This window comes from Odocoileus virginianus, chromosome 17 (genome assembly GCF_023699985.2).
Source record: "Odocoileus virginianus isolate 20LAN1187 ecotype Illinois chromosome 17, Ovbor_1.2, whole genome shotgun sequence".
In the NCBI taxonomy this organism is placed as follows: domain Eukaryota; kingdom Metazoa; phylum Chordata; class Mammalia; order Artiodactyla; family Cervidae; genus Odocoileus; species Odocoileus virginianus.
Window position 1 is genome coordinate 46,305,953 of NC_069690.1, and position 12,611 is coordinate 46,318,563.

A 12,611-nucleotide genomic window follows, 5' to 3' on the forward strand; every position below is an offset into this window, starting at 1 on the left:
GAAGAGCCTTTGAAATAGAAAATGGCAACCTGGAGCAGGATTCTTGCCTGGAAAGTTCCATGGACAGAGGAGCCTGATGGACTACAGTCTGTGGGCCTGCAAAGAGTCAGACACGACTAAGTGACTGACTACACACACACATGGAGAATTACATAAATTATGCATTAAAAATTACTACTTCCACTTTTTATCTGCTAGTTTTAGTACAGTATCTGGTGTGTGATAGATGCTCCATTAATAGCTTTGAAATGATTTGGGCAAGCAATACCTGATCTGTTTACAGATCTTAATCTCTCTCTGAACTTCACAAAATGTCCACTGTAAGTAGGTGTTACTGAGTTGAGAATAAAAGTTGTTTTAAGCTAGAACTGGAATTATTACCAAGTAGATGTTATTTTCAGAAAGCTGCTTGTTAAAGACGCCTCCGAAATTATTGGTGCCTTCATCTCTTTATCAAGTTGTCTCTTAACGTGTATATACGTGTATATGGAGAAAAGAAGCAGCATGATGGCAGAGGTTTATTTAGGAAATGAGAGATTTAGGTGCTCCCCTGGCGACCCCCAGCCCCGCCAGCCGTGCTTCTGGAGTGAGTAATTCCAGGCCTTGTGTGAGCCACTTGGCCAGCCTTCCCATGAGCTCTGAGCGCACGAGCACTACATTATCCACACGTGTGGAAGAGGTAGCAGATGTCGCTCTTGGATCTGGTTGCTGTGTATCGCATTGAGAGTTTTTCTGGATCCTTCCCAAATCCTCCAGAAGGCTCTAGTGAGCTTTTAACGAAGAAAGTTCTCTTGGTGTTTGAGCCTCTGGGTTCCCCAGGAGAAGCCCCTTTGAGTACAAGTATGTCTGAGGTGTGCCCTGCAGGGTGAGTGGCAGCTCCCAGCTGGACCAGCTTCTTTGCTTGGGTGCCTTTGAAAAGTTCTCTGAATCACTAGTAGTTAGCTTTACATGCAGGCTATTTATTATTCCAAAGACGAATTTCAGTTAAAAGGTCAATATCTTAGATAAATACAAAACCGAAACAATAAACGAAAAATAGCTCACCTGTTAAAATAATTTGTTTTTGTTTGTTTGTTGTATTCCTGGGTTAGCAGCTTGAAAAAATGAATCGTTGGTGGAATCCTTTGTTTTGAATGTCATTTTTTAAAAATGTTACTGATTCTAATTAACCCCAGTGCAGAGCTCTCATCTGCCTTCTGAGTGCCTAGTGGTGACAACAGGTCTGATATGAGTCCTTGGGGGACTATTACTGTGTGTTACTATACTTCAGATTATCTGCAGCCACACTTAGTGCCTTCTGCCAGTTTATACACCAGCATACTTGAAGGAGCTTGTTTAGGAAATCAAGGTTTCTATCAATGACTATTTTGAATTGGGAAGTTTAGTTTCCAATGGACTTGGGATGAAGATGTTTCTGCATCATCTCCCCGTCTCCTGGGCCTCCTCTGCCTCAGGTACTTTGCAAGGCTCTGGGCCAAGTGCCTGTGGACCACGAGGTGCAGCCTGAGGCAGGTCTAACACAGAGGCACTGAGCGGACTTGCTGCCCGACAGCACCGCCTGGCTCTGTCGGAGCATCGGAGCACTGCTACCACAGGGGACAGGGCACGGACCTCCTGGCCCCTTCCGAAGTCCCCTGAGGCCCACCGAGCACCCTCGTCTCCACTTGGGGCCCTGTGTCTTGGGAGAAAGGTGGCCTTGGTGTGACAGACTGCCTCACTTCTGAGAGCCTGAGTCTGCAGAAGCTCAGTGACAGGCAACAGTGAAGGTGGAAGGCCTGCAGCATTTGGGGGCTGTGGCCAGTGGACCTGCTCCTCGGTTCTCAGAAAGTAAATTTACTGTGGACGGAGAAGTTGAAACTAGCATGACAGCATTTGAGAATATTGAATCTAGCTTTTACATAAACAACTCTTTCTTCCTAAGTGGTTTCCTGTGGTTGTCTCATCTGTGCCTGTTAGTGGTAATGCTCACGAGATGCGTGTGTGTCGGCTTCAGTGTCAGGCCACCTCCCCAGTGCCCCTTTCACTGTTCAGAGCTGTGCCCTCCGTTCCCCTTCCGGAGCCTGACCCATCGTCAATGTCATCCTCCCTCCTGGACCAGGGAGGACATGCTTCCACAGAGCACGCGAGTGGGGCACTTCCGGCAGCCTCCCCTGACTCTGACACATCTGCAGCCTCCACGTCTTTCCGCGTGACTCAGGTCTGATGAGCTGCAGACCCACACGGCACCCAGACCCGTCATCCTTCCTAGCGGGTTGTCACGGCAGACCTGGAAACTAATTTCCTGTGTGGAGCAGGTTGCTTCACTGGTGCTATTTTAGATCGTAGCGCCGGAGCCAAGGAGAAGATTAAACGTGATTCTGCCTTTCCTTTTCTCTGTGCTTTAAAAAACCCTCTCTGGTAATGGTTGTACGATGTGAGTTGTACCTAGTGCCACTGACCATACAAACAAAATGGATAAGATGGTATGTTTTATATTGTGTGTATTTTGCCACAATATTAAAAAAAAACCCATTCCTTGAGAAATTGCCATTTTTATTTTGTATTAAGTATACTAAAATTTGATGTGTATTCTGGGCTTGCTATTCCTAGAGTAGAAGGGGTTATTAATAGCAATACAACTTTTACTGCCTTCCATTTGAGAAATTAAACAAGGTTTTATCAGCATTAATAATGATAACACTTTACATGTCATAATCTGTGGTAGGGATACATGAGTGAGCACAGCTCTGTGTGTGTAACTTAGCAAGTGCACCTGAACGTGCTGTTAGGCCCGGCTCCTGCAGAGCACGTGTGTCAGTGTCACAGGGGTGGCGTGGGTGCAGGAGGCCCCGATGGGGTGAGGGAAGGGAAACTTCAGCTCAGGACCAGCCTCCCCACTCATGACCAGAACTTGCCCAGTGACTGGCAGTTCCCGTCATTTCTTGGGATCTCAGTTTCCTCATTGTAGAAGATCTTTTAAAATGGAAAGAAAACTTACCGCATGGGGGAATGTTGTAAAAATCAAATGAAATAGCAAATGTGAAAGAAACAAGCATGCAGAGGGGATTCTTAGTAGGGAGCAAAACCTGAGAAGCATAAACGTTCTTTTCAACTTGGGAAACAAGCAAGTAGCCCTCAGAGATGAAAAATTGCACTTTCTTGCCCCATCTGCCCGCCTCAGCGCCATCGTCACCTGAAATCCCAGCACGTGGTCTTCATGGAGCTTCCCCACCCCCGGCCTTTATAACCCAAGAGTCCTTGAATAACGAGTGATTTGGAGCTGGAGCTAGCGATCATCTCCAGGCGAGGATCCGATCTTTTTGGGGGACTTGGCCTGGAACCCCTCAGCCTTAAACCTCAGTCAATAATCCCTTCCACATTTCTGGCTTAGTCTCCAGTTTCAGGCGACAGCTAAGCCACTCTCCTTCCTGTCCCCCTGCAGGTCGCTGCTATTAACCCAAACCACCCACTGGCCCAGATGCCTTTGCCCCCGTCTATGAAGAACTGCATTCAGCTGGCAGCCTGTGAGGCCAACGAGCTCCTACCCATGATCCCTGACCTCCCAGCTGACCTGTTCACGTCATGCCTCACCACCCCCATCAAAATCGCCCTGCGCTGGTAAGTGGCATCCGCCTCAGCTCCCAGCAACCTCACTCACCCGGGGCTTGCCGTGGGGATCCAAGGAATCTGCCTGACTCTGGCAGACCAAGTTCCAGGTGTGTGCTCAGGACCCCGAGTGGATGCTGGGGTTTTCCTCTCAGGGCTCAGGCTGCGCTTTCCCCCAGGTCAGGTGTGTGCATGGTTTCTAGGCACTCCCTATCCGTATCTTGGCTAACTGAGGTGGTGTCCTCAGTACTAAGGTGGGTCATGCTGGAAAGTGGACTTTCTTTTAAAAAAAAAAAAAAAACTTCACTAGTTAAATAATTCTTTGCTTGAGTTGAAGTAGAATATTTCATATTATTTCCCTACCATCAGTCTTTTGAGAAGTTCAAAGCTCTTGTGACTATGACTGAGGAAATACGTGGGCTATTCCAGGATGGTAGAAGCTGCATGTAAGGCCCTCTGTCCCTGGCAGGACTCGCAGTGGAATGTGTGTGCTTCCTGCCTCAAAGTCCAGCTTTCTCCCCTAGACCGTCTTCCTCCCATTTAATATCTGCTTTTCCATTTTATGTTTTGCTGGAAATCATATACACGGAGGTAAGTAGCCCTTGGTGAGCCACAGGCGGGACAGTGCAGCCATGTGGGTTCACTGGACTCTGTGGGGGCTTCTTCCTCAACTTCCTGCCAGGGTGTCCTAACCCCATCAGACACTCGGGGTCCTGGTTCCTTCCCCACAGCCCTGAAGAAAGTACTGAGACAGGAGAGGACTCTAGGGGCAACAACATGGTGCTCAACCCTTTGGGAGGCCCCTTGAGTGACTGTAGCCTGGGTGGCAGGCGGGCATGAAGTTGCCTCAAGCGACTGGTTCGATGAGAACTTGGACTTGCAGCTTTGCCTCTGTTGCAGCATCGGGTTGACCCACTGCACCTGAAAGAGGGCATCTGCCTCCCACTCCACCCCAGCCCTCTCAAATCCTGGCTGTGGGTCTCTCCAGGGAGAAGCCTTTTCTAGCTCAGCTGATCCCTAAGGAGCTAGAGGAGAAGGAGGGGGATGATGGGCGTGGCCCCCAGCTGCTGAGCCCACTCCACAGCTCAGCCCACTCAGGGCCTGACTGCTGCCACTCCTCCACAGCACCGCAAAAAGCAGAATGCATGTGGCAAAAGTGTACCCCGAGGGACCCAACCATGGAAGAAAGAGAGCTGAGCTAGCCTTCATGTGAGGCAGGACTGTTGTCATCAAGCACAGACATCAAGTGTGACGGGAGGTGGAGGGAGGGAGACGCTGATAACACAGTGAGACTACGAACCAGGGATGTTGAAAAGAATCCCATAGAGACACAGGTGGGAGGACTATGGTGTTTGAAACAAAGGACGCATGAATGGGATTCCTACTAGGAGGGGGTGGCTGTTGCCTATTAGCATGTTGGGAGATTGCAGCAAGGAGCTGGGTGCTGGGGGAGGCAACAGAGGGAGAGAGGGAAAAGCAGGAGACATGGAGATGGAAGCTCCCATGTGGAGAGAGAAGGCGAACGAGGCAGAGCTGGAAATACCTGAAGCCAGTGCTGGCACTGGCTTCATCCAGAGGCTTCCCCAGTTCATCCAGAGGCTCGGGCTGACAGGAAAGGAGGAGAGCAGGGACCTGCCCTCCGGTGAGGCTAAGGCAGCACGTCAGCCATACCCACAGTGCCTCAGAGCATCACTCCTTTGCTCCGTGGCCCTGCTGCTGCCCTTGACTGTAGGTCTTTTCGTTCTTTCATTTGTGAATTTTTCTATTTAATTCTCAGTACTCTGTGATCACTGTCAGAAAAGGTTTATGGTGCCATTTAACATGACCTCAGGAAGATCTCTGGTCCAGATAGCTCAGGAAGCCGTTCATTTTATTCATTGTCCAAGAAATAATTTACTAAATACCACCAGTGTACTTAAAACTCATGTTAAGCACTATAGGCAATGCAAAGAAGCATTGCCCTCAAAAATTTATGGTCTCGTTGAGGAGACAAAATGTAGCCTGAAAATTCATTATTTAAATGAGTGCTTCTTGCCTGACAAGGAAATCTGAACATTTCAGGCCATCCACGAGCAAGGGCCAGGCGGATCTGTGGCACTAAGGGCTGTTTGTGTTTCCAGAGGACAGAGGGGCCAAGGGGATAAGGGAGGACTTCTTGGAAGAGAGGGAAACTGAGTCTGGGTCTGGGCAAATGGTGGGACTTGAAGGGGAACAAAGAATGCACAGGCGGGTGATTCCTCACGCACAAACCTGGGTCAGTAGAGAGAGGACGGCATCCAAAGGGGTGACATGAGGTCAGAGGGTGGGCTGACATCAGAGGGTGGACTGCCTTGATGTTGGGTTAAGGACCTTGGCTCTTCTAGGTCTGGCAGGGGAAGGCGTTAATGTGGGGAAATGACTTAAGAATATTGTTTAAGTAAGATAATCCGTGTAAGGATGGGGAGACCTTGGTCAGATGAGACCTTTATCACAGCAGTGTGGTCAGGATTCAAACTACAGTGGGAGGGTAGAAATGACCATAAGCCCTGTGGCAGGAACACCCACAGAGGCACCCCCAAATCTGTGGTGGAATCGGTCTCATCCCCACTCATTTTGCTACTCTTCCCTGTGGATTTCCTGTCCTTACTGCTCCTACGCACCCCAACTCCAGAGCTGACGGTGCACACCAGCTCTGTCCGGGACCTGGGCTGGGTGCTGTGTCAGAGGGGCTGTGAGTAGAAGGGCAGGGATGGGCCAGGGAAGAAGCAGGAAGAGCATAGAGGGCCCTTCCTCTCTCGCCACTCCACACTCCGCAGCAAGTTGATTTGTTTCTCACCCGCGCCCCCTCCACCAGGTCAGCAGCCCTGTTGTCCTCTACCAGTCAGGGGGACCAGACGTCCCTTCCCTGACAGCTGTGGGTTCGTACCCTTGGGTCAGACAGCAGGCTTTCACTCCACCATGATGTGAGGCATTGTCTCGGTCCCTACCTGAAATCCTCTTTTGGAGTTAATATATAATTACCTTTTTTAAAGTAAGCATTTAGTAGGAAGCACAGTGAAAAGCGAATGAAAATAATATGGTTACCGTAGAATGGACTTTAAGATCAATACTTCACGACTGTGGGTGTTGGTCATCAGATAAGCACTGCCTGAAATGATTAAGCAGAGTCCCAGGTGGGAAGATCTTTTACAATTAACCACTTTCTGCATATTGAGGAACAGAAATTAGATTGAACATTTCACTGAGTGTTCTTAGCCTGTGAATAGCAATAAACCATATTCATTGGAAGAATTGTCAAGGGAAACGGGTACTTCTTTGTAACAGCTGAGTTAAAGAAAAATACCAGCCTTTTTTTTTTTTTTTTTTTTTAGCATGGAGAAAGGAGACAGTTTATCAGATAATACTTACTTATATTTTTAGGGTTAAGGTTTTCTTAAAAGTCAGTTTAATATTTTCCAGTGAAAAATGGGATATACATTTTTTGTAGAAAATTTACTAAAAAGTAAAAAAGAAGGAAAATGTAAAAAAGATTTTACCATCATTACCACAATTAGTGTTAACTTTTTGGTTAAAAAGTCTTTTGTTTTCTGTGTTTGTATGTTTTTCATTGATGCAATTAGACTGAATTTTCAATTTCATGTACTTAAACCTTAGCATAACAAACTTATTTATCCTTGGCCACTATAAACTCTTAGTAAATGTCATTTGTAGTGATTGCATAACATTTCACTGTATTGATATTCTGTTTTATTTAACCAAGTATAGGGCTTTAGTAATCCTATTTACTTAGGATTCAGGTATATAAAAGTAGGATAGCTAAAACTAGCTCTAGAATAGAAGTCCATGGACTTTTTTTGTGAAGGGCCAGATTGTAAATATTTTAGGCTTTGTGAGCCCAAGGGTCCCAGCTCTATTAACGTAGCACGAAAGAATCATAGACAGTATGTAAACAAGTGAGCATGACATGACTGTATTCCAATAAAACTTTACTTACAAAAGCAAGTAGTGGGCCAGATTTGGCCTGGGAACCATAGTTTGCCAACCCTTGCTTTTCATGGGAACAGGGGACTTCCCTAGTAGTCCAGTGACTAAGACTTTGTGGGGGCCCAAGTTCAGTCCCTGGTCAGACAGCTAGATACTGCAGCAACTTAGATGCAGCAGCTAAGAGCTGGCATGTAATAAATAAAGGATCCCACATATGGCAACAAAGATCCAAGATCCTATCTGCTGTAACTAAGACCTGGCACAACCAAATGAATAAATTAAAAAAAAAAATGGAACCAGGATTTTACCTAAAAATGACTGCTGCACTTAGCTATTTGTCAAGGAACCTGAGCAATAAATAACCTAGGAAAAAGCTTTGCTCAGGAACATTCCTGTATAACTAAGAGGATGGTTTTCACTACATTCATACAAGGCACAGTTGCTAGAGAAAGTTATATGCCTTATAAACAGAATGTAGCCTTACTTTGTATGTACATAATACATGTATGTATATTTAATGCCAGGTGTGCTTATAAATCTTATTTGATGAAGTAGCTGTCAGAATACATCATTCTCTGATTTTTGTTTCATTTCCCCCTCAATCTTCTTTTTTATCAGAAACTGATAATATTAGTAATTCTGAAGTGAGCAATTACATTACTCTCCTTATAAATGATTTCCTTACTCACCATATACTTCCATATAGTATGAGTCCAAGATTTTTTTTTTTTCCTTAGGCTGTTTTCTACTTACTAGATTGAATGGCAGAATACCATATTAAATTTATTATGGATATATTTGTGTGCTCCTGAAATTATAACTCAGTGGTACTTAATTTGCTGTGGGACTTGCTGTAAAATAGATTGATGCCCATCACATTGTGCGGCATGGAATTGTATTGTCTGTTAATGAAAATGGCAGGCATTATCTTGGATTGAATAGAGGTCAAGAAATGTGTTTCCTTCCGTTCAATTAAATTGAGTAATCTCAAGGAGTTTAAATGTTAATGGCATAGTATTAATGTGTATTTGTCAGCATGGAAAGTCTGGTCTTCATCTTTGCCCAGTGAGAGAGGCAGCTGCACAGATACCCGGCCCTGCAAGCTGCTCTTGAGGTCCTGCATCGTCTCTCCAGCCCGGCCCTTCACTGTGTCCTGCTTGTCTCACTGCAGGCTCTTGCTTTGTATTTTGTGACACTTGTGGCATTTGCTTTGTATTTTGTCCTGAAGACTCAACCAAGAATCAGTCAGAATTACTTTCAAAAACATTAATTCTTGCTGGTGTTTGATACTGGGATTCACCACTTATTCTCTGTACAGTTTTCTCAAATACAACTTCTCTGCTGGAGAGCAGACTTTCTGCCTACCTATTGAGTTGGTGCTTTCTATTTTGTCATCTTTTTCAGCTTCTTATAAAAACTGAATTAAAATGACTGCCTTATTTCTTATGTTTCAGGGCAGTTGATCTGTTCATTCATGAATGAAATTATCTTACCAGTTTACTGTAGTAATGTCACACTTTGTGTTGTAGACCTTGTAATAAACTTAATTTGGGATTTAGTTAAACTTCTTTTTTTTTTTTAATCCGGAGGCCCTGACATTGTGACCATAACTGTAATTTGGCCCTGCTCTGTAAAGCCCAGGAGAGCTTCAGGGTAATTTCCAGTCTTTAGGTTATGTAATTTGTCATGTGCCCACTCTGAGGAAAATATTTTTTCTCCCCAAACTAGACGATGTACTCTCACTGTTCCTGTCTCTGACGTATACTCAATTAAGATGAATATCATAATGTATTGTAATAGAGCTCCTTTTTAAAAAAGTTGACATGCCGAAACCTGATTTATGCTGCTGAGAAACAAATTGGACCAGACAGGATGGCACAGGCTGCTCACTCCCTCCCCTGAGCTCAGACCTCGGGCTGCCAGAGAAGAGTAAGATTGATGGGTCCTCCAGCGAGGCCACTCAACGAGTCAGAAATAGTGTGGAGTCCTGGGGGATGGCTGATACTGTTGAGGGTGGGGAGTGGAGCGGGTGAAGACCAGAAGGTGCAGGCGGGGGCGGGCTGAGGGTGGGTCCTCAGGTGTGCCCGTGGTCGTTTTCCTCATGGCTGTGGACAGTGCAACTTGCCTGCCATATCTGGAGCTCAGAGGGAAGGAAAGAAACAAGGTGTACTACCTCTCCTCTGTAGGAAAACCAGTGCCTATAAAAATCAAGAGCACTACACCATAGAAAAATAATTCAGAGTGAGAATAAACATACCTGAAGTGATAAGAGAGAATATTGGAACTAGGAAGAAGAAATACAAAAGATTAGTTGGAGATATGGGTCATTAAAAATATAATTGATGAAGTAAAGAATTTAGGGGGTGGATTGAAAGGTAGCATTATGAGTATTATTAAAGGACAGATTAGAGAACTGGTAGACTGGGTTGAGGAGTTCCCACCAAAGAGATAGAAAGAATGAATGACCAGAAAGATAGAAGTAAAGTTTGAATATCTGAGATACTGATCATGAAAATTAAGTATAGGTTTAGGTCTCACTGTGTTAGTGATAACCACCAAAAGAATGAAAATAGAATGTATTGTGTTCGCATGAGGAGAGAGAATTTCTTCTCTCCAAAAGAAGGTAGAAAAAGAAAAGCAAGATAAATAGAAAATGTGAAATAAAATGTCTAAAATAAATTTTGAAATGAAAGTGATTAGTTAGTTGTTAGTGAGTTGAATTCACCTCTCAAAGGTCAGTGATTTTCATGTTACATAAAAATTATCATGATACAGTATGTATCACAGGATTTGTGTTTAAAGCAAAATATTTGAGAGGTTGAAAATCAAAGGATGAAAGAGGAGAAATAGAAACCAAAAAAAAAAAAAAACTGGAGGAACAATTTTAATGTGCATCAAAGAAGAATCTGAGATTAAAATAATATTGAAAAGACAAAGAAAAATGTTTTATTGTGGTAAAAAGAGTAGACAATCAAGAAGATACTCTGATCGTGGCTCTATATGCATCAAGCAATATGGCCTTGAAACATGTAAGATGGGAACCAAAAAGACTGGGTAGAAGTGGATAAACCAGGAATGTAGGTGCTGAGACTAAGTACATAAAAAGTAAGAAAAATAGTTTAGATTTTTTTTAATAGCAGGATTAATTAAGTCTAATGGAGGCATATAGGACCATATACCCAACAAGCAGAGAATATACATTATTTTTGAGCATAGGTGGACCATTCACAAGCAAAAACTATGTACCAGACTCCAAAGAAAGCTGTAATGTTCCCAAAGAATTGATACCATGTAAAATCTGTTCTCAGACCACCATACAATAGAGTTGGACTGTGATAATAAAGGGAAAGTGTTAGTCACTCAGTCATGTCTGACTCTGCGACCATAGTGACTGTAGCCCACCAAGCTCCTCTGTCCGTGGAATTCTCCAGGCAAGAATACTGGAGTGCGTAGCCATTCACGTCTCGGGAATCTTCCCGACCCAGGGATCAAACCTGGTCTCCCTGCATTGCAGACAAATTCTTTACTGTCTGAGCCACCAGGGAAGCCCCTTTAAAATGTCTGAAAACTAAAAATCTTATTCTTAAAAAAAAAAAAAAATCCTTAAAGAGGAAATACTTTTTAAAAAATTACGAAATATTCAAAGCTGAATGACAGTGCGAGCACAACTTTTCATGTCTGTGAGATGTAGCTAAAGCAAGCTAGGATTGAATACATTTAGTCAGAAAATGAAGATAAAAAATAAAAGGAAAATCAGATGTTCACTGTAAAGTTCCCTGGGGGGAAGTGCAGTAAACAAACAGGAATATGAAGAAAGGCAGTCCTAAAGATGAAGGCAGCCCTGAGCTGTTCATAGTGTCTCCATGTCCAGAGCCCCTCTGGGTGATTTCTCCAGAATTCTCCCAGTCAGGAGGAGCAGTCCTAGGGCTCTACTGCTCTTTCATACAAATTTTGGACCAGCACTCTCATCCTTAGCTCCTCCTTCAAGCAAGTCTGGTACCTCAGTTTTCATTCTTTCAGAGATTCCCCATTATGAGGATGCTTCTTTTGGGGTTTTCCCCTTGGAGGTTTAGGGCTTCCAGTCTCTCTCTGCTTAGTCGCTACAAATTGCCCAACTCTTGGTTCAAATTTTAAATTATGGTAATAAAAGTAGTTCACAATTGTTGAACATTATGCTGTACCGTTACATGAATCAACTTATTCAGCTCCTGCAGCAAGCCTGTGTGGCATGGCCTACCCTCAGCCCTACTTTCAAGAGGAGGGAATTAAGGCTGCGTGGTCGTAACTGATAGAGGATTCAAGCCCTGTCCTGACCCCAGCACTGGCACTGCAGATGATCTAGGTGATGACTGGCTTCTCCCATTTGCTATAATTTTCTCTCTTTGTCCTTGTCTTACTCTTTTTCTTGAGATCCATGTTTAATCCAGCATGTTTAAGTTGGGTCATGGGCATTTACTTGGTAAAGGTTGTACAGGGTTCTCCAGCAAATATGCTTAGTGGAGAAACTTGAGATGTGCTCTCTTTGACACTGGGAATAAGGCAAGGGTTCTCTCTGGTGGTACTTCAGTATTAGAAGTCCTGGTCATCAGTAAGACAAGATACAATGTTTATAATTATCTATGTGCAGAGTGGGTCATATTTCATCAGTTCTAGGATGTACATTTTCACATCTGAACATACCTGAGATATAGTACCATCTTTTGATAAATAACATGCCTGTTCAGTTGGCAGCACTTTTTCTTTTCTAGTAGTATATAGAAACTCTTAAAAAAAACCCACATCAAGGTGTGTGCTATAACCTTTCTCATTGCACTGTTTGTGAAATAACTGACTCCATGTTTATGGATCATGGGCAAAATACCATGTTTGCAACTAGGTTGCATGTTTGAACTAGGTTTACATGCACCAAAAACAATCTCAAAATCATAATGATGTTAACAGACTTTAATTAGAAAAGTCTGAAATTTACAGTCTAAGCTTTCTCTGTAAAACCAGAAAAAGAGAATCACATCAAACCCTAAGTAAGTGGGAGAAAGGAAATAAGAAAACAGTAAAAATAAACT

At 43.8% G+C, this 12,611-nt stretch overlaps 1 protein-coding gene across 2 annotated transcripts in view; it reads left to right on the forward strand.

Moving 5' to 3' along the window:
• The window catches only part of RPTOR (regulatory associated protein of MTOR complex 1), a 310,827-nt gene that overhangs the window by 150,968 nt on the left and 147,248 nt on the right, over nt 1-12,611 (forward strand). For both annotated transcript variants that reach the window (XM_020875726.2, XM_020875727.2), the window contains exon 6: nt 3,422-3,597. In XM_020875726.2, coding sequence (XP_020731385.1) covers nt 3,422-3,597 — 176 coding nt within the window. The remainder of the gene's footprint in view (nt 1-3,421; nt 3,598-12,611) is intronic.